The sequence below is a fragment of the Girardinichthys multiradiatus genome, chromosome 24 (genome assembly GCF_021462225.1).
Source record: "Girardinichthys multiradiatus isolate DD_20200921_A chromosome 24, DD_fGirMul_XY1, whole genome shotgun sequence".
Taxonomy (NCBI): Eukaryota; Metazoa; Chordata; class Actinopteri; order Cyprinodontiformes; family Goodeidae; genus Girardinichthys; species Girardinichthys multiradiatus.
Window position 1 is genome coordinate 19,676,138 of NC_061816.1, and position 22,509 is coordinate 19,698,646.

General features: G+C 42.6%; 1 protein-coding gene and 1 pseudogene across 1 annotated transcript; one reads left to right on the top strand and one right to left on the bottom strand.

Moving 5' to 3' along the window:
• Positions 1–328: 328 nt before the first annotated feature.
• Positions 329–12,518, top strand: LOC124861255 (annotated as a pseudogene).
• Positions 12,519–14,612: 2,094 nt separating this feature from the next.
• On the bottom strand, positions 14,613–16,488 carry LOC124861201 (extensin-like). Its single transcript, XM_047354733.1, has 3 exons — positions 16,148–16,488; positions 15,081–15,229; positions 14,613–14,962 (listed from the first exon to the last, which is right to left on the bottom strand). The coding sequence occupies exons 1-3, from the start codon at positions 16,486–16,488 to the stop codon at positions 14,613–14,615; spliced, it is 840 nt and encodes a 279-aa protein (XP_047210689.1).
• Between the last annotated feature and the right edge of the window lie 6,021 nt (positions 16,489–22,509).

Sequence of the window (22,509 nt, forward strand, 5' to 3'; positions counted from 1 at the left end):
AAACCCTGAAACAAACATGCTACTTATCTCTTTACCGTTTTATTCATTTCAACTTTTTAAAGGTTTCCAGTGAGGCAAATATTGCCGTAAGTCATAATAACTGGTAACAGTCACATTAAAATTAGAAACCCATTTCCTTTAGCAAATCACAGAACTATGCTCTGCTGCCATCATGTGGATTTCATATGGTACTGCAGATCTCAATACCAGTTTTCCAGGTGGGCCTTAAAGCTTTATATTCGAGTTCATCCTGAGTCCCAGCTCTTCACTCATGGGAGTGTTTGTTATCTGAGACAGCCAGACAGTGCTGCTGTTCCCTCTTTATGTCATTTTTAACATGCAGCTCCACCCAGTAGGTAGGGCATGTGGGTGAAACAGGTTCAGCAATTGCTGAAACCAGATTTACACTTTAGTCCAGGTCCTTGTGAGACTGTGGTAGGAGCGATTGTTTCTTTTCTTAGTTTTAAATGAAACTCCAACATTGGATGGAACTAGGAATGCATGGGAGTGATTCAAGACCTGCACAGGTTTTACGACAAAAAGAGAGCTTCTAGTCCAAGATAAATTTAAACGATTTTTGAGAGCTTTTCATCCACACTGACTTGTAGAAATGGAGAGATTTGCTTTGCCAGTTACAAGGACTAAGAGGGGGGTTGTTTGCATGATTTTTGTGCTCTTTCTTTGCTGTACTTCTGGAAAATTTGAACTCAAGGAACCAAAACCAACAGAGTCAGTAAACTTCAAGGTTGTCAAATCTTTGCACAATGATATTGAGGAACCTCGGGCCTTTCCAGAGGAGGATAAGAGCAACCTTCCAGTGTTTACAGTGGACTACGCTTGGATCCAGGTCCCGTTTGAGTTTACCCTGTGGGTACTGCTGGCTTCCTTTTCCAAAATTGGTATGTAGAAAAGCTGACAGGTTTTTCTGACTGTGGATAATCTCAAGGTTTAACCTTGAATTGCTTTGTCTCTTCCATCCAGGATTCCACATTTACCAAAAAATCACCATCTGGATCCCAGAATCATGCCTCCTCATCGACATCGGCCTCATAGTTGGGGCGATCATGCACTCCACTCGGTGAAGGAGAAGCCTCCCACCGTTCTCAGCTCCAATGTCTTCTTTCTCTACATGCTGCCACCCATCATCCTGGACAGTGGCTACTTCATACCCACAAGGCCATTCTTTGAAAACATTGGGACGGTGCTGTGGTACGCCGTGGTGGGAACGTTGTGGAACAGCATCACCATAGGCATCTCCCTATTCGCCATCTGCCAGTTGAAAGTGTTTGAGCTTCAAGACATTAATCTGCAGGTCAGTCATGAAACCCTTACAGTATCATGTAGTACAGTATCAACTGCTTCTATTGTATTTAAAATACCTGCTTTAGATGCACCTAAGAATACAAATGATTCTTTGTCCACTCATATTACTGCAGGAGAACTTGCTTTTTGCCTCCATTATCTCTACGGTGGACCCCGTGGCAGCTCTCAATGTGTTCAATGACATTGGAGTCAATGAGCAGACCTACATAGTCATTTTTGGAGAGGGTCTCTTCAGTGATGCTGTCACCGTGGTGAGTGATAATGGCGGGAGACAGTTTGTGTTGCTAGTTTTCAGAATCCAAACTCGTTGGGCCAGATAGTTTGGATTATCTTATGACTATGACTCTGTGTGAACCCTGATGCCCTGTGAGTTCAACTTGTGCCAGAATAGACTTGCAAACCACAGGATATCGATGTCTAGGAGCTTATTTTACAGTTGACTCCTACTCTTCCTGCAGAGCGTCTCAGTACGAGTAATCAATCCATAGCTTTCTGTTCCCCCCGGATAAAAATATGATGTGACACAGAGGCCCATTACTTTTGACCACTTCTCGAAATGGGAAGGACAGGACAACATATCACTCAAATAAGGCTGATATACCATATTCAAACAACTGGAATGGTGACACAAGGCTCTACAAGAACATGATAATTTTACTTAGCTTCAACACAGTTAACCACTGTTAGCTGCAATTAAAAAAAATCAATGGTTCCTACCATTTTCTGTTCTACCATTTCAGACTCTACTTTCAAAGACTTTCTTGATTTTTGATAAAAAAAACAAATAATTAGTTGGGTTTTATAATCTGTTTGTTGTAAAAATTTTAAAAAGAACAAAATACTGAGGTTAGCTTCACATTGAGCTTTTTGGTAAAGAGCGGCCTTTTATTTCACTATTTGTTTTTATATTCACAATACTTTGGAGTCTGTAACACTTTTTTAAAACCCTAAATTATCTAAACACAAGTTATTTAACGCACAGAATATACATTGCTCAAAAAAATAAAGGGAACACCCAAATAACACATCCTAGATCTGAATGAATGAAATATTCTCATTGAATACTTTGTTCTGTACAAAGTTGAATGTGCTGACAACAAAATCACACAAAAATCATCAATGGAAATCAAATTTATTAACCAATGGAGGCCTGGATTTGGAGTCACACACAAAATTAAAGTGGAAAAACACACTACAGGCTGATCCAACTTTGATGTAATGTCCTTTAAAACAAGTCAAAATGAGGCTCAGTATTGTGTGTGACCTCCACGTGTCTGTATGACCTCCCTACAATATCTGGACATGCTCCTGATGAGACGGTGGATGGTCTCCTGAGGGATCTCCTCCCAGACCTGGACTAAAGCATCCGCCAACTTCATCTGTGAAGAGCACAGGGCGCCAGGGGCGAGTTTGCCAATCCTGGTGTTCTCTGGCAAATGCCAAGCGTCCTGCACGGTGTTGGGCTGTGAGCACAACCCCCATTTGTGGACGTCGGGCCCTCATACCATCCTCATGGAGTCGGTTTCTAACCGTTTGTTCAGACACATGCACATTTGTGGCCTGCTGGTGGTCATTTTGCAGGACTCTGGCAGTGCTCCTCCTGGTCCTCCTTGCACAAAGGTGGAGGTAACGGTCCTGCTGCTGGGTTGTTGCCCTCCTACGGCCTCCTCCACGTCTCCTGGTGTACTGGCCTGTCTCCTGGTAGCGCCTCCAGGATCTGGACACTATGCTGACAGACACAGCAAACCTTCTTGCCACAGCTCCATTGATGTGCCATCCTGGATGAGCTGCACTACCTGAGCCACTTGTGTGGGTTGTAGAGTCCGTCTCATGCTACCACGAGTGTGAAAAGCACCACCAACATTCAAAAGTGACCAAAACATCAGCCAGAAAGCATAGGTACTGAGAAGTGGTCTGTGGTCCCCACCTACAGAACCACTCCTTTATTGAGTGTGTCTTGATAATCGCCAAAGATTTCCCCCTGTTGTCTATTCCATTTGAACAACAACATGTGAAATTGATTGTCAATCAGTGTTGCTTCCTAAGTGGACAGTTTGATTTCACAGAAGTTTGATTTACTTGGAGTTATATTGTGTTGTTTAAGTGTTCCCTTTATTTTTTGAGCAGTGTATATTTGTATTGCTAAATCTGTTTATAAAGGTTCAGAAATTAGTTTTAAAAGCACACATAGGTCTGAACACGTCTAAAGGTTTGATCAGAGTAAGTCTAGAGAGCAAAGGAGCAGCAAGATGGCCCTTTGAAAAAATGTTTTGGAGTGGCCTTGAGTGACAGAACCCTCCAAAAATCTTCATGTAAAACGTTTTTTTAAAGGGCCATCTTGCTGCTCCTAAAACACTAAAACTATGGCAAATCTAGGGTAAATCCATTTTATTCTTGTTCAGTCCGTTTTTTTATACCATACTTCATAATTTTCACTATTTATTTATTTCTTAAACAAGTTTCATAATTTTCAATACTAATCAAAGCAAGAAAGTATTATTTCAAATAATAGAATAGGTTTACTGCTTGAAAACTCAAACCTACATTTTTCTGTTTTATTTTCCTACTTATCCAAACCTGGAAAATGATTAAAGCAAATTTTCCAGACTTTTCAAGGCTGCATTCCAACCCTTTGGAGGGATGCTAACAAAAACCCCTTTTCTCCTGCTATCACAAATGAAAATAGGTGGAGCTTGCTTAACTTTGAAGGGACTAGCTGGAACAGTGTACTACAGGTCCTTCTCAAAATATTAGCATATTGTGATAAAGTTCATTATTTTCCATAATGTAATGATGAAAATTTAACATTCATATATTTTAGATTCATTGCACACTAACTGAAATATTTCAGGTCTTTTATTGTCTTAATACGGATGATTTTGGCATACAGCTCATGAAAACCCAAAATTCATATCTCACAAAATGATCATATCATTAAAAGGGTCTCTAAATGAGCTATGAACCTAATCATCTGAATCAACGAGTTAACTCTAAACACCTGCAAAAGATTCCTGAGGCCTTTAAAACTCCCAGCCTGGTTCATCACTCAAAACCCCAATCATGGGTAGGACTGCCAACCTGACTGCTGTCCAGAAGGCCACTATTGACACCCTCAAGCAAGAGGGTAAGACACAGAAAGACATTTCTGAATGAATAGGCTGTTCCCAGAGTGCTGTATCAAGGCACCTCAGTGGGAAGTCTGTGGGAAGGAAAAAGTGTGGCAGAAAACGCTGCACAACGAGAAGAGGTGACCGGACCCTGAGGAAGATTGTGGAGAAGGGCCGATTCCAGACCTTGGGAGACCTGCAGAAGCAGTGGACTGAGTCTGGAGTAGAAACATCCAGAGCCACCGTGCACAGGTGTGTGCAGGAAATGGGCTACAGGTGCCGCATTCCCCAGACCTGGGCTACAGAGAAGCAGCACTGGACTGTTGCTCAGTGGTCCAAAGTACTTTTTTCGGATGAAAGCAAATTCTGCATGTCATTCGGAAATCAAGGTGCCAGAGTCTGGAGGAAGACTGGGGAGAAGGAAATGCCAAAATGCCAGAAGTCCAGTGTCAAGTACCCACAGTCAGTGATGGTCTGGGGTGCCGTGTCAGCTGCTGGTGTTGGTCCACTGTGTTTTATCAAGGGCAGGGTCAATGCAACTAGCTATCAGGAGATTTTGGAGCACTTCATGCTTCCATCTGCTGAAAAGCTTTATGGAGATGAAGATTTCATTTTTCAGCACGACCTGGCACCTGCTCACAGTGCCAAAACCACTGGTAAATGGTTTACTGACCATGGTATCACTGTGCTCAATTGGCCTGCCAACTCTCCTGACCTGAACCCCATAGAGAATCTGTGGGATATTGTGAAGAGAACGTTGAGAGACTCAAGACCCAACACTCTGGATGAGCTAAAGGCCGCTATCGAAGCATCCTGGGCCTCCATAAGACCTCAGCAGTGCCACAGGCTGATTGCCTCCATGAAGGTTGATGTTTTTTGTATTAAAAACACTTTTCTTTTATTGGTCGGATGAAATATGCTAATTTTGTGAGATAGGAATTTTGGGTTTTCATGAACTGTATGCCAAAATCATCCGTATTAAGACAATAAAAGACCTGAAATATTTCAGTTAGTGTGCAATGAATCTAAAATATATGAATGTTAAATATTCATCATGACATTATGGAAAATAATGAACTTTATCACAATATGCTAATATTTTGAGAAGGACCTGTATGGTCAGGTGGCCATTCTGCTTATTGGACCTGAAACAAAAAATGTATATGTAGAAAAACACCTCATGCCCACTGTTAGGTACAGTGGAGATCCTATGATGCTTTGGGCCTGTTTCCTCTCCAAAAGTCACGAGAACCATGTTTCTGTTTGGGTAATATCTTTTTATTTTTTCAATTTAGACTACCAATAATCTTCTGACAGTAAAACCCTGTAAAAGAGGTAGGCCCTGAAATGCACGTTTTCCGCCCCTCCAGGTCCTCTACAGCATGTTTGCCTTTCTGGCCAATATGCCAGTAGTCAACTCCATAGATGTGTTCCTCGGTGTGTCCCGGTTCTTCGTGGTGGGCGTCGGCGGCGTCTTATTCGGCCTCCTGTTTGGCTTCGTGGCGGCGTTCACCTCCCGCTTCACAAATAGGGTGCGGGAGATCGAGCCCCTGTTCGTCTTCATGTTCAGCTACCTGGCCTACCTGGTGGCGGAGCTGTTCGCCATCTCCAGTGTCATGGCGTAAGTTGAGTGAAAACACAACTGCTGTCACTGCAAACCTGCCAAACCTGATGCCAGTCAGATTCAAACCCTTATTTAAGTTCCAAAGCAAAAGCGCTTTTCAACCACTCTGTCTCATTTTCAGTTTTTGCACCCCTTTAGGCTTGAAGTTGCATTATTACCAGAGGAAATAGCAAATTTTTTGGCCAGTATGGATCTTGATCCCTGAATCTGACAGCACCCTGAGGCATGTGGGCTTGTTTTTTTTCCACTTGCAGCAATCTCATGGAGATAACAGCTCCCCTCTTTATGCCTTAAACATTACAACACAAACTTGTTCTTCCACATAACTTTCCAGCCTCAGAGTGTGATGGAAGTTTAAGAATTGACAAGTGTGTTGTCAGATGACAACACCCTGCGCAGAAAAGAACTGCAGTGGCTCTCAAAGGTTTTAATGAAAAACAAACAAATCTGTGAAAAGAAAAACTCATTTTCATCATTCAGTTTTCTGTGGTAGGAGATAAGCATAGACTCAAAAACATTATACTACAATTTAATACATTAGAAAAAAAGAAGCTGAAATTAAACAGCTTATTCCATACAGTCTAAAAACCTTTTGGTCATTATATGCTCAAAATTAGACAAAGTTCAAATCTGAGGGCTAATACATGAGCTGCCAACCTTTAGAAAATGTGGTCTATGTAGACAAAAAGGACCAAAACCTTCCTAATGATGACCCAGTCTTGTTTTCTTAGTGTTTGGGTTTGAACAAATACAAACAGGAGGCGATTTAAAACAAAGGCTACTTCACATAATCCCCTGATTATCTCACTTGCTTTCAATGTCATTCTCCACACCTCCCTTGGTACTTAAGCTTACTAGATTTCATAGTGCATTGCTGGATTCCTCTGTCGCTCCATTACCCTGCCTGTTTCTCGGCCCCGTTCCTTGTCCTGTTCCCCTTGTGGTCCCCTGTAAGTTTTCAATGTTATTATTAATAATCTACGTTCATCCCATGCTCATGTCTATACTTTGGGCCCACTTCAAATCCATACAACCTGACACATTAAAGATCTCTGCTGCCCTTAGCTGTGCAGATGAGGCGAGTATGATGCCTAACCATGAATGTTTATTCTTACTTTGGGTTTTATCAAAACACCTTTTTAGAAGACTACAGATTTGGATGGCTCATATGATACAGGCAGTTTAAGGGAATAGGACCATAAATAGCTTTAAAGGTCATTAGCAGGTCCTTAAAATCAGATCAACAGGCAGAGATCTTTAAAAATTGGAGTAACGGGAGCTATCTTTCTACAGAGGACCTTATAAAAGAATGTATATGAACTGAAATCAAATAATAGGTCATAAATTTATTGTAGTTTGTATTTTTAGAGATGTTCCATCCCAGTTTGTTAGTTTCTGTTCTTCACCTGCTTTTTAAGAACTGACTGCAGGTTCTCAATAGGATTCTTGGAAGAGATCTTCGGAATTACTTTGCAACGGGTCCAAAAATCAGTGTTCTGTTCTTTGGGTCATTCATTTTCAATGGCGTTTTTCCTAAGACAGAACATCCTGCAGTCTATAGACACTATACCTGTCTGCAGCCACAGCTGAACAAGCTCTGCACAAAATGAGTGCAGTGCACTCATCAGGAGAACCCTGTTGTTGCTGATCACTTCCCTGTCGGTGAACCTTGAAGGTCCCATTGATCCAGAAAACTGCTCTCTATGCTGTGATGTTCTTCTCAGCAGTCTCCTGCCTCTGAGGCAATTTTGATTAAGATTTATGTTGACCGCTCTCTTTTCTTTGGAGTTACTCATTGCCGACACAAGAACCAAGGCAAATAAGAACATCATCAGAAGTTTAATTTATTGCAGTAATTAAATTAAAACAGGAAACTCGTATGTTATATGGATTTTAAAATACTCAAAGTGACCTATTTTAGTGATCAGGTATTTATTTATTTTAATTTCAATGATTATAGCTTACAGCTAATGAACCTGACTGTTTACAGAGGGCTTCATCCTCTAGAGAAATAAAGAACTTATATAGTTATATGAAATTAATGTTTTTCTTTTATTTTACATACATCATGTGTGCCATTACCATGAAATTTTACGTGGAGGAAAACGTTTCCCAAAGATCTTGCACCACCATTCGCCACACGGTCAAGATGCTGGCTACCGTCTCTGAGACGCTCATCTTCTTCTTCTTGGGTGTGGTTACCATAACATCTGAGCATGAGTGGAACTGGGCGTTCATCCTCTTTACGCTGCTCTTTGCCTTCCTGTGGAGAGGACTTGGTGAGAAGCTTAGTTTCTCACTGTGTCCAGAAATTTGACAACTCAAAACAATCAGGGTAATCATTTGCTACCTCCTTCTCTAAAGGTATTCTGGTGCTGACCCAGATTATTAATCCGTTCAGGACAATCCAGTTCAGTTTAAAGGACCAGTTTGGCCTGGCATACGGAGGCCTGCGAGGAGCAATCTGCTTCGCTCTGGTCTTCACTTTGGGGGACAACATCAACAGAAGGAACCTGTTTGTCACTGCTTCAATCGCCATTATCATATTCACAGTTTTCATCCAGGTTGGCAAACTCAACCTCACAGTTCTTCTGAGTCTTTCATGCATTTTTGCTTTATTTCTTAGTCATTTTCTCTACTTATTGACTCTTATGGGCGTTTTCTAAGGCTCAAGCTTCTACAGTGCCTAGCAAAAGTCTTCACTACTCTTAAACTTTGTCTGTTTTATCACAACCACAAACATCAATATATTTTATTGGCATTTTATGGGAAAGACAAAAACACACGTGGAAAGAAAATAAGACGCAGCTGCTACATTTCTGACAAAGAAAGTTTGAAAGTTGTGGAATGCATTTGTCCAGGACAAATCCAGGGCAGCCAGTTGCTCTCCAGTTCCACTAAAGTTTCTGCACTTTCTTTGAGTTGCTTTGGTTCTGTCTCTCATCTGCAGGGCATCAGCATCCGTCCCATAGTTGAGTACATAAAGATCAGAAGGACCAACAAAGATCTTAATACTATCAATGTGGAGATCCATACCAGGGCAAGTAGCAGCTTTCATTGTCTCTTATTGGTCTGTTTTCATAAACTGGGACACCAGGTGTATAATTTCATTTTCCCTGTTTTTCCAGGTGATGGAGCACCTTATTTGTGGAATTGAGGACTTGTGTGGACAGTGGGGTCACTACTACTGGAAAGACAAGTTCAGATTCTTTTTAAGTTTGAATCATCCAAAATATACCTGATAATGCAGATGAAGGTCTGAAATTGTACTATTTTCTGTGTGAAGGTTTAAAAAGTTCAACGATCGCATTTTGAGACGCATCCTACTGCGAGACAGCCGAGCTGAGTCGAGTATAGTGTCTCTGTACAAGAAGCTGGAGCTTCACAACGTCATTGAGCTGCTGGACACACCGATGGGAGACATCAGCGCAGCCCCATCTATTGTTTCCCTACAGTGCGTCATAAAATTTTCAACTTATTTAACAGAGTTTAGTTGATCTGGGACATTATAAATATATAAAGTAAATTTTAGAAGTGCACCTTTGTGCCTAGTGAATACGAAATATGGAAAGTTCAACAGGTCAACAAAATAGCCAATAAAGGAAAACAATAATTGCAGTTAAAACAGATTTTCTGTTATCTCTGAGGTCTTAAAAATGCAAATGTAAAAACTGTTTTCCAGTAACAAGTTCAGAACTGGACCCATGTTACATATAGCAATGCCTAATTCAATAAAACAGTAGATAAAAACCCTTCGAGCCAGACTTTGAAACTGTATAATCAATATTCTAAGGAGTGCATCAACTGAATGCATATGTTCATACCAAATATAATTTCACTGCAGCTGATGAAGTTTTTTTCCATCAAGATGGAAGCTGCCATCTTCTTTGTCCATCTTGATGATAACAGTAATGATAAATCATTACATTAATGACTTTTCTTCTTTGTTTATTGCTTTCATCTTCATTGTAGCGATGAGAAGAAGGAGGCATCTCGGCCAAAGAAGTTCATGTCTGGGGACATTAAGAAAATGCATGACATCCTGTCCAAGAATATGTACAAAATTCGACAAAGGGTAACAATCATATTTCATATTTAAATGTTGTTTCCACATCTTTGAAGCCCTTGCACAACCTCACAAAAAAGCCTCTTCTGGGTTCTGGAATAATATATATTTAATAAATCTTATGTAACTAACTTTATTTGTATGCACCAGGTTATCTTCTGAATGCACTGGGATATTGTGTTACAACAGGGAATAAAGTTCTGGTATATCTGCTAAAGACGGGAGAAAAAAGCAGGATTGTATCTGATGAAAACAGAAACAAAGCACTAGGGTATCCTGTGAAAAAACAGGGACTTCAGATCCATCTGATGAAAACACACTGGAGTAAAGGAGAAGATTACCGGGGTGTCTGGTGAAAATAAGAAAAAGCACCAGGGGTTTCCTATGAAAACAGGGACAGGGACTAGGGTGTCTGGTAAAAACGGGGACGAAAACCGGGGTATTCTGTGAAAGTGGAGATAAGCACTCTGGTATCTGTATTAGACAGGAACAAAGACAGGGATATCCACAGAAAATGAGGACTAACCATGGGGTATCTGTTAAAGACAGGGACAAAGTCAGGAGTATCTGGTGAAAATAGGGAACACACTTAAATTTGTGGAGTATCCAACAGTCTCATTGGGAATTTTTAAGAACGGATATTATCTTATTTCAGGGTATTGTGGTTTAGAAGAGCAATAATTGAAAACACCTAATTAAAACTTATAAAACTAATAATTAAAAATACTTTGAGTTGATTTGTAAGTTGCACAAAAGCTATGAAAGTTTACAAACTGATGTATTTGCTTTATCGTGATATCTAAATCTAGGTCCCTGTCCCCACATTGCAAATGTAACTGACTCTGTTTTCCAGACCACGGCTTTCAGCAAATATAGTCTACCAGATGATAGCCGAGCCAGAGAGATTCTGATTCGCCGACATTCAAGCATCCGGCGCGGCCTCCGTGCGGAAAGCTTCTTGGAACAGGTTTATGTTGGGCTTTTTTGTGTTTCTGTAAAGAGAAATGTAAAGAAAAAAAAAATTCTAAAATAACTTTTTCCCCAACTTTTTTTTTCCTTCTCTCTTTTACCTCTTTTAGCCAGTAAATAACATCTCCAGGTCTCTGAGGTACTACTCCCTCCAACATGGTGGAAATGTGGATTCTGCTTTTGCTCTCAGAAGACGAAGTCACGGTGAGCTATTAAAGGCTTTTTTGATCTTCATGTTGATTCCCTTGATTGGTTATGGCACATATATATGAAATTCATTAATGGTTAATTATTTGTTTGCCCTTAGCAATTCCTGAGGAGGATCACCTGCAGTCCTCTGGCATGTCATGTCTCCACGCTCCTCACCCCGCTCCCTAGTTCCGATGAGGAGGCTGAACACCATCGAAGAACAGGGGAGTCTTGGTGAGCCACCCGCTGCTTTTGTACACCTTCTGGAACCATCTTCTGGAGAAAACCGCCTGGGTGAGAGGTTTTCAGGCTCGAGCCTCAGAGGACGTAAAACAGCAGTTGCTGCACCGACGAGACGCAGCTCAAATCGAGTTGTTGAAGATGAAGACGATGTTGTCTCTGAAAATCAAGCAGGAAGTGAGAAACAGCGTCCACCTCCTCGAGGCTGGGTCCCTGAAAACAGGGATCCTGGAGCAAATGAGGCTGAAAATCCATTCCTTAGACAGTCATCACAGAGGTCCCAGCACTCATGGAGAACATGACTTACTGACACACTGAGCTTGTATTTTATTCACAAAGAGTTCAGCTGAAAGTTGCTGAAGAATGATGACATTTTCTATAGAATGCTGAACTTGGGCATTAATGCATAACACAAGGCAGTGGCGGTTTTAGCATGAATGCCATTGGCGAGCACCTTCTTCGCCAAACCACTACACCCTCCACTAATTAAATATTTTGTCTTTTTGCTTTGCATTCTTTCTGGTTGTCAAAGCTGGACCAAGCAAGGTCATGCTGTGATTTCCTGTTAGTTACTCTTTCTCCTGTCTATGATTGCTGAGCTGATACAAACACCCACAGAAACAGAAAGATCTAATTTATTTAAATATTCCGGCAACACCTTTACTGACTGGATTTCAAAAAATGCAATACATGCAGTGGGAATCGAGTAATCGAGATGCTCTTTGTTATTTTCTTTGGTTTTTTTTTTTGTTGCTGTTTTTGTACTCCCCTTCTAATGGGTAACTGCCCATGCCGGCCATCACAAATGGCCATTAACACAATGCCTAGTCAAGACAAGAATTATCAGCTGATAGACGATATATTGTGTTCACTGGGACACAGCAGTCATTTTTTAACACTGCTATATTCGAGAAATTCCAGGTATTTTTTTTTTGATTTGACTGTAGTAGGTCAACAATGATGTCTGAAAGTAGATTTGTGAAATAAAAGTAATTTTCTATGTAGTGTCACAGATATCGTTTATTAAAGCAAAGAGAAATGTCTGCTATTTTCTGCTTTCACAAAGGATTACAGGTTGATTAACTGAGCTCCCACACACAGCAAACCCTTATCTTAGCAAATGTGTACTTCTAGCCAATTCAACAGATGGCAACATGGTGTGTTTAAAGATGAGAGTGTTAGCTAAAATTAGCTGAAAGTTGATGCTGAAGTCGGATTTATTTCACAAAATTTCTTAAAAAAGCTGAAAATGTAAGAGTCTTTGGCAAAATTACAAGAATGCCAGTTGCTAGATCTGTCAATTTTCTGCCAAGCTTCAGCTCTCTGCACATACTAAAATGGTATCAAAAAATTTATTTAAGAATGATAGAACCAGTACCAGGTGGTCTAAATGACTTTATGTCAATAACTCAAATAATCTCAATGGTTAGCAAAAATCAGATCAGTCAGTAAAATTAATTTCATTAGGATGAATTCTTAACATTTGTAGTGAGACACAACTGCACTGAACGAAAAGAAGATTTCTACAAATTATTATGGTTCATTTTTAGTGAAAGCTAAAAGTTATAAAGGGAAAGTCTCATCTAGTATGGACTAAATGAAAGATGTCTACTATTACTTATGAAGAAGTAACAGAAAAAGCAAACAATAAACAAGACAACTACATGTAAACAGTAACTGGAACTCCTTTTCAATGAAATAAGGCTAAAAATTAACCTTAATGTTATCACTTGTGTTTAATTCTCTAATCTCAAGAGGAACGTTATTTTGAAGGGCTAATTAGGAGTTTCATTACCTAACCGCATTTTTGAGAAAAATGTCGGATTTGTCACACAGGAACCGGAAATGTTCCTGTGTGACAAATCCGCCGACTCTCACATAGGAATCCTAAACATTTCTGTTGGACTCCAACGGTGGATGGCTGGAGGTTCGACCGTTTGGATTTGGTATAATTAATGTGAACTGTTCACAACTGGACTTTTGTGCAAAGTTAGCAATTTGTTAAATATAGTCGGAAATTAGCCAATGAAAAGAATTATTTCTCTAGGAGGTTGTACAGCTTCAAAAATATGCTACTACAATAAAAATATATTGTTGACTAAAAATAAAAAGCTTCCTAAGTGTTGATTCACACATTCAAAGTATTTACTAATGCAATCCTTTGACAGGATGAAGTAGGCTTTACATTCAGAGCTTTCATGGCAGGTAATTATTGATTATGTTAAATAGAAAGAAAATGAATCAGTTATATTAAGATCTAGCTTACTGTTTTGAGAATGATGCTTTGTTATTATCTAATTTATATAATTCAGCTGGTTAGGTGAAGTGAGCCAGAGAGCAAAGAGTCTTTGAAAATTTAAAGTTGAAGTTCAAGGGGTTGGTTCACGCACTACATTAAGATTTGTTGCCTTTTAATAAACCAAAAACAGCAGAAAAATTAAACGGACCCAAAGAAAAATGAAAATGTTAGCATGTTCAGCTAAAGGGGTAACGACTAACAGGAGACGGTCACAATATGCAATTTATGTGAAGCCCCTCAAAACTCCCAGTCAACACGCTCAACTTGTATTTCACCACAGGTAAGGACCAGCTTTATTAACTTATTTATTTACTGCATTAAACAGCAACCCATTATGAGTCAGGTCTGCATCAATAATATACAATGAGGATGATATATACACTACCTCGTCTTGCATAATCCTCAGGCACTTTAGATTTTAACCTCGCAGCCCAATCTAATTAATACCTAAAATGTGCATCAACCAAAACAGAAAATAACATTTCATGTTACACATAAGAGGGAAATATTTAAAATGATCATTTATTATCTGAGCTATGCTCTCAAAATGAAATTTGGTGACACAGCAAATGTACATTTGAGTCAAGACACAGATTCAGTTACCTAACCTGATGCAGTTTTTATAATACACTGCTGTATTCCACCATTTGACCAGTACATCTGAAACCAAGGAGAGGACCCACAGGTACTATTAAATTCAGGAAAGAGGAATTAGATCACTAAATGTCTTAATGTTCCCTTTCATTATTCCACTCAACTCTTTTATGGCCTTCTGTTCTCATAAACTTCCAAAGGTTAGAGCTGTATGTCTGCCAGGCAAGCTTTAAATGTGTAAGATGGATTTTCTTTACAGTTAGCAGAGTTAACTATCACCTTTAGGTAATTCTGCTGGCGGGGTGGAGGGTCTGCGGGAGGGGGTGGGGCAGGGTCAACCTGAGTGTCCAATGTCTTATGTGCTCTGGGAGTTGTTCGAATGTTGGTGTGGGTGTAGGTTTCCTTCTGGGGTGGGGATGGGTGGTTGGCCCTGGATGGGTGTGGGCGTTGTTTGGTCTTGGGTGGTTCCGGCTCGGTTTCTGGTTCCTTGTCTTGGTTCCGGTTACTGACGCCAGTCCCTTTTGTGTCTGGGGGAGGGGGTTCGGAGGGGTCTGCATGGTTCGAGTGTGTATGCAGCTTTTGCTTTGGGTGCTCTTTGCTGCATTCCGTCCTCCGCTGTATGGCATGCTGTGGTGTTGGGGCGTTGGTCCTGTGCGCAGTGGCTCTGACCTCCGGGCCTGGGTGCGGCAGGGCGGGCGTCGCTAAGCTCTGCGCTTGCGTCTGTCTTCTTGGCCTTGTGCTGGGGTGGTGTTTGCTCGTTTGCTGGATGGTTCCTGGTGGGTTGTGTGTAATTGGGGTTAGTGGTCTTCGCCGTGCCCCTACGAATGCACAGAAGGATGTGTGGTGTTGCTGTGGCGCTAGCTCGGGGGGATCTGCGGTCTGGCTCGGCTCTATCGTTTTTGCTTGGCTGACCTGGATGTAGGTGGGTCTGCGTCTCTGAACGGGGGTGTGGCCTCTTTGCTACGTGTGCTGGGGCCTTTCTGTGGCACCCTTTGGCTTGCTGGACCAGCGTCTTTCCCTGGGCATGGTAGTGGGCGGGGTGGTGGCCTGGTAGTCTCCCTGTCTGGCAGATGTACCTATGGCTCCCTCCTTTGTTGGGACTTGGCAAACGGGGGTGCCTATTGGGGTCAGCCTGGCCAGCTGGCTCCCTGGGAGAGTGGTTTGCCCCCCAGTCCTTCCCTCCCCATCCCCGGAAACCTCCCTCCGCCGGCTCCATTGCATTACCACTCATGTAGGGCCTTGGGGTGCGGGTGCGCCATTGGAGTGCTGCAAGGGTTTTCCATCTCTGCGGTACCATGGCAACCTGTGCCCCAATTTTATTGTACAACTTGGATACTCTCACTTATAACATTTTCATGACATTCACATGTAGGGCCTTGGGGGTGGGCGCACTCAATGGCATCAAAAGGGAGGATATTCTAGTAGCCTAACCTCTGGTGCTTGCGCTCACCTCTAAGGGTTTAATTACATTTAGACATTGAGGGTTCGGAGTGGAGGGGGGGGTGGCAGACCCTCTTCCCCACTGTTTTTTCTTTTTAAATGCTCACTACAACAACACGCATCAACACCACATTTGAGCTGGTGGAGGCAGGCTTGGGGTCTTTTCACACCCCCATTCGATGTTTTCCCATCTGTGGTCGGAGGCCGGGAGAGGGAGTGGGCCCTCTAGTCAGGTCTGGGCTGGGGTTGGGGGTCGGGTCTTGGGGAATGTCTGGTGCTGGGGCTGGCGTTTTTACTCTCTCGGGATCGCTTGGGTTCCCTTGGATCTCGGCCCCTGGTCTGCTGGCTGGGGGGGTTCCAGGCTCCAATAGGGGGGTCTTAGCCAGCGTTGATTGGGATGTGGCCCCGCTGTGGTGGAGGGGCTGGCCGGCTGGACTGCTTGGTGGGCCGTGGTGCGCCACGCGGGGGTGTGGGTGGCCGGCGGGCTGGGGTGCCCCCCGGGTTTGGGGGTGGAGTTGGCAGGTGCCCGGTAACTGGTGCTGCCGTGGCCTTCTTCCACTGCTTCCTTATGTGGTTCTGGCCCATGGTCGGGCGCCGGGCTGCGGTTGGCGGTCAGGTGGATGGGGCGGCGGAGCATGTCTTGTGACTGCACCGGGGCGGCTGGCGGGTTGTGCTTGGCCTGGAGCAGTTGTCCTGCATGGCCCAGGTACCTGGCTGGTGCATGTAACCCTCTCGTGGACTGGTGGGCTGCTGGTGCTGTCTGGGGGGGTTGGGCGGGCTTGGCGGTGTGCTTCTCTGTTGGCTGTCGTGTCCAGGGGGGGATCGATATCGGTGTCCTTGTTGCGGGTGGCCCTGTGGGGAGGTTCATGTTGGGGTTCACTGGGGGTGGGAGACTTATGGGGTTGGGATCTGAGCTCATTGGGGGGTCGTGACTGCTCCGTCCTGGGGGGGGGTTCTGGTTGGTGGGCTGGTTTGAGCCATGTGGACCCCTCTTTTGTATAAGCCCCCTCTCCGGAGGTGGATGGGGGTTGTTGAGGACTGGGTTCGGGGTGGACGGGCGGGGGCCGGGCCGGTGTCACCCGCGTCTGGGTGGTGCCGGCGCTGTCTGCCTGTCTGTGCCCCAGGAGGGAAGGGGACCACCTCCTGGGTCCGGTGGCTGGTTGCCCTTAGGGGGTACCGGCACCTGGACTTGGGAGTATAGAGTATGCATGGGGAGTGTGAGTGAGCGTATGACGTCCATTGTTGTTTGTCTTTACGATGGGTGCGAGGGATTTTATGTGTATGCATGAGGGTGGGAGTGGGTAATTGGGACTGTGTGTGCCTGTTTTTTTTTGTGACAGGTTGGGTCTTGGACTGCTCCCTCTCCTGGATCAACTTAGGCCCCCCCATATTATGGGGGGCCTATTTCCTCCCCGCCACACTACCTGCCGGTGGTTGGAGTCTCTGCCCGCTGGTGTACTTGTGGTTCTCGGTGTCCGGGGCTGGGTGCTTTGGTGTATGCTGGCTCACTCCCGCTGGCTGCTTGCCGGGTCCTGGCCCCCTGGGCTCTGACGGGCCTCTGCTTGGAGGGTGGTGTGTCCCGGGTTCTCCTGGGGTTCCTGTGCTTTGGGGAGGCCTTTGGATGTCTGTGGCTCGGATCTCCTCAGTGTCCGTCCGGGGAGCATGGGGCAGGTCTTTGGGTCCTCACACTTGCTATTGCATATTTTTGTGGAGAAACCTTGTATACAAAAGCGCGTCCACACTCATACTCACAGGTGTTAAACTTCAGGTGTTTACAGATACACAGATGTTCTATATTGGGCTGCACCTCTCAGTAGAACATTTTACATTCATAAGTACCATGTACTATTTTGTTAAAAAAAAAAAAAAAAACAGTTGCAGGTGTATAAGCAAGCAGGGTGTAATCTCTTCATCCTTCTTTCTCTCCTCCACTCTTTCCTCCCTTTCTCCCCTTTTTCCCTTTTGCCCCATCTCTCTCTTTTTTGAGCTTCTTTTTTCCTTTTCATTTCAGTCTCCGTGTCCGTAACAATTGAAATATTCCCAAAGAAGTTTATAATAAAGTTTATTTTATAAATATCAAGCAGAGCTTTAAAGCATTAGCTGTGATGCTCCACTTGTCAAAGTAAATCTGTTGGGTAATTTCTTGGCACTCAGAAAACAATTCTGAGCGCTACTCTGCCGGACAGGACACGGTTAAAAAAAAGAAAAAATGAACATTTATTATCTGAGCTATGCTCTCAAAAGAAAATTTGGTGACACAGCAAATGTACATTTGAGTCAAGACACAGATTCATTTACCTAACCTGAGGCAGTTTTTATAATACACTGCTGTATTCCACCATTTGACCAGTACATCTGAAACCAAGGAGAGGACCCACAGGTACTATTAAACTCAGGAAAGAGGAATTAGATCACTAAATGCTTTAATGTTCCCTTTCATTATTCCACTCAACTCTTTTATGGCCTTCTGTTCTCATAAACCTCCAAAGGTTAGAGCTGTATGTCTGCCAGGCAAGCTTTAAATGTGTAAGATGGATTTTCTTTACAGTTAGCAGAGATAACTATTACCTTTAGGTGCATCAAAGAAACATAATTTGACTGTAAAATACAATGCCAAAAAAGAGTGTCCCTTTGAGCTGTCTTTCAACGTTAAAGCTCTGCATAAAAAGCAAAGAGTGTCTCCACCTAAAGCTGTGCTCAATGATTTTGTAGATTTGTATAATAACACCATAGATTTTGTGTGGGAGGAAGCAGTGAACAGGAGCCAGACGGCGTCTCCTCGTTTCCTGTGGATATAAAGACACACAATGACAGCTGAAGAAGAGGAATTACATAAAAATGATTAAAACAATTAGGTAGGTGAACACAAAATGATTGATACATAAGCACGCATTGTTAGGTAGGTCGAAAGGAGCGGGATGTGGGTTGAAATGCAAGGTTGGAATGAAAAGGTAACAAACACTGGAGACATAGACACCAAATGGTAAATACAGTCATGTGAACAAATCTGGCACCCAATGTATGTGTCCCGTAACCGATGGATTGTCGGTTTGAACCCCCTCTGTCTCAGTTGTTATGTCCATGGGCAAGACATTTCACCCACCTTGCCTGTTGCTGGTGGTCAGAGGGCTCAGTGGCGCCTGTGTTTAGCATCCCCACCTTCATTGGTCTGCCCCAGGGCAGCTGTGGCTACAATGTAGTGTACCACTGTCAGTGTGTGAATGTGTGTATGAATGGGTCTCTGGGGACTTGATAAAGCGCTATACAAGTGCAGACCATTTATAAATATTCTGTATAATGTAATGAAAATTCAATTTATTCCCCCTTAAAATGACTCAAATTAAACACTGACGGATTACATCAGATGCACATGATGAAAACATTGTTACTCAGCATTTTGGAGGAAGGTTTCCTCTTTAAAACGTCAGACAGTTAGTTTGGTGCTCCTGACTGTTGAAGTGAGAGAAAACTCCATTGAGAGATCTAAAGAGCTGTCTCAGGACAATTAGAAAGCATACTGTAGTCTGGTATGGGATTTGAGATCTCAGAAGAATGTGTAATCAGCCATTCCACAGTATGGAAAATAGCAACTTCACCTTTAAAGCAGACTGCAAGATACTAAAGGAAGTCTCCAAAAACCCCTAAATGTCATTATGGGACCTATGGCAGGCAATTGCTTTTTTTCTGTCTATATGAGAGTACAGTATGCCTGTACAATAAGTACAAGCATTAAATTTCACTTTTATTGGAGAACATGTAGGCCAGACTTAAAGTTTTTCAGAGAGACTGTAGACAAAGAGCAGAACTTCTAAAACAATGTTCTTTAAACGGATTGGTCTAAATCTGAATTATTTTAACACCAGAACAGTGGGCATGTTTGGCATGAACCATATACTGCCTTCCAGGGAAAGAACTTCATACCAACTTTTAAGCATGGAGGTAGAAGTGTCATGGTTAGGGAAAGCTTTGCAACAGCAGGATCTGGCCAGCTCACCATCATAGGATTTACCATAAACTGTACTGTGTATCTCGAGGGTGCCTGAGGAAAATGTGAAACCATCTGAATTTTTATTTTTTAATTGAAGCAGAACTGGATCCCTCAACACAAGAATGACCTAAAACATGCAACTAAATCAATAAAGGATTGGCAGAGAATTAGGAAATGGAAAGTCCTGGGCCTGTTATGACTTGTGTAGCGTTGGACCCCAGAATGCAGACTAGCAGGCAGGATGACGGTAAGTGAAGAAAGGATTTAATGAATAAAAAACAAAAACTCACTCACAGAGGAGGCAGGAACAAAACAGAAACAGGCAGGCGAGACAAGCATGGCATGATCCGAAAAACAAGACATCATGATTTGAAAAAACAAGACATGAGCATGATCTGAAAATGTTTCCGCAATGAATAACTGAACAGGTGTGTATATATGGAGTGTGACCAGGTGAAACAAGAAGACAGATTAACTACAGGTCCTTCTCAAAATATTAGCATATTGTGATAAAGTTAATTATTTTCCATAATGTAATGATGAAAATTTAACATTCATATATTTTAGATTCATTGCACACTAACTGAAATATTTCAGGTCTTTTATTGTCTTAATACGGATGATTTTGGCATACAGCTCATGAAAACCCAAAATTCCTATCTCACAAAATTAGCATATTTCATCCGACCAATAAAACAAAAGTGTTTTTTATACAAAAAACGTCAACCTTCAAATAATCATGTACAGTTATGCACTCAATACTTGGTCGGGAATCCTTTTGCAGAAATGACTGCTTCAATGCGGCGTGGCATGGAGGCAATCAGCCTGTGGCACTGTTGAGGTCTTATGGAAGCCCAGGATGCTTCGATAGCGGCCTTTAGCACATCCAGAGTCTTGGGTCTTGAGTCTCTCAACGTTCTCTTCACAATATCCCACAGATTCTCTATGGGGTTCAGGTCAGGAGAGTTGGCAGGCCAATTGAGCACAGTGATACCATGGTCAGTAAACCATTTACCAGTGGTTTTGGCACTGTGAGCAGGTGCCAGGTCGTGCTGAAAAATGAAATCTTCATCTCCATAAAGCTTTTCAGCAGATGGAAGCATGAAGTGCTCCAAAATCTCCTGATAGCTAGTTGCATTGACCCTGCTCTTGATAAAACACAGTGGACCAACACCAGCAGCTGACACGGCACCCCTGACCATCACTGACTGTGGGTACTTGACACTGGACTTCTGGCATTTTGGCATTTCCTTCTCCCCAGTCTTCCTCCAGACTCTGGCACCTTGATTTCCGAATGACATGCGGAATTTGCTTTCATCCGAAAAAAGTACTTTGGACCACTGAGCAACAGTTCAGTGCTGCTTCTCTGTAGCCCAGGTCAGGCGCTCCTGCCGCTGTTTCTGGTTCAAAAGTGGCTTGACCTGGGGAATGCGGCACCTGTAGCCCATTTCCTGCACACGCCTGTGCACGGTGGCTCTGGATGTTTCTACTCCAGACTCAGTCCACTGCTTCCGCAGGTCCCCCAAGGTCTGGAATCGGCCCTTCTCCACAATCTTCCTCAGGGTCCGGTCACCTCTTCTCGTTGTGCAGCGTTTTCTGCCACACTTTTTCCTTCCCACAGACTTCCCACTGAGGTGCCTTGATACAGCACTCTGGGAACAGCCTTTTCGTTCAGAAATGTCTTTCTGTGTCTTACCCTCTTGCTTGAGGGTGTCAATAGTGGCCTTCTGGACAGCAGTCAGGTCGGCAGTCTTACCCATGATTGGGGTTTTGAGTGATGAACCAGGCTGGGAGTTTTAAAGGCCTCAGGAATCTTTTGCAGGTGTTTAGAGTTAACTCGTTGATTCAGATGATTAGGTTCATAGCTTGTTTAGAGACCCTTTTAATGATATGCTAATTTTGTGAGATAGGAATTTTGGGTTTTCATGAGCTGTATGCCAAAATCATCCGTATTAAGACAATAAAAGACCTGAAATATTTCAGTTAGTGTGCAATGAATCTAAAATATATGAATGTTAAATTTTCATCATGACATTATGGAAAATAATGAACTTTATCACAATATGCTAATATTTTGAGAAGGACCTGTAGGTGCAGGTGAACCGGATAGTTAATTGACAGGACAAAACATGGCTTGAGCAGAACAAAAATCCAAGGATGCAAACTAATAGAAACATAACTAGAAAAACATGAAACTAAAGCATAACCAGATCCAAAAAAACACGACCAGAAAAATAAACAGAAACATGATTCAAAACCTCAACTGTGAAATAAACCCAAAAACATCCACAAATCATAACAGGGCCAAATCTAAGCCCAGATCTTGATCTGATTGAATGACTTACAACTGGCTGAACAAGCAAGAAATCCCTTTGACATTGCACAACTAAACGTGAAGATGTCATAGACTGGTAAATGGATACCAGGAACATCTAACTAAAGTCATTTCAGCTGAAGTGGGATTGCAATTATAAATGTAAGCTATAAGACTTGCTGTTGGGGGTGGGGTTTCCAAACATTTTCCTCACCTAGAAAGTGTATTTTTGTTGATATTCTTTGTTAAATGAGTAAAACAAGGTAAATGTGTGTGTGCAATAAAACCACTTTCTTTAGAAATGGATACATAAACATTTCTTAGGAAAGAACTGAACATTTAATGGGATGTACTGC

Bases quoted from the DNA above. Each gene is read 5' to 3' on its own strand.
- LOC124861201 (XM_047354733.1), bottom strand. From the start codon at position 16,488: ATGCTCCGCCGCCCCATCCACCTGACCGCCAACCGCAGCCCGGCGCCC. The intron at 15,230-16,147 runs GTAAAAACGCCA...GTGCATTCGTAG, and splicing joins ACCCAAGCGATCCCGAGAGA to GGGCACGGCGAAGACCACTA. The intron at 14,963-15,080 runs GTCAGAGCCACT...CGAACCATGCAG, and splicing joins TGCCGCACCCAGGCCCGGAG to ACCCCTCCGAACCCCCTCCC.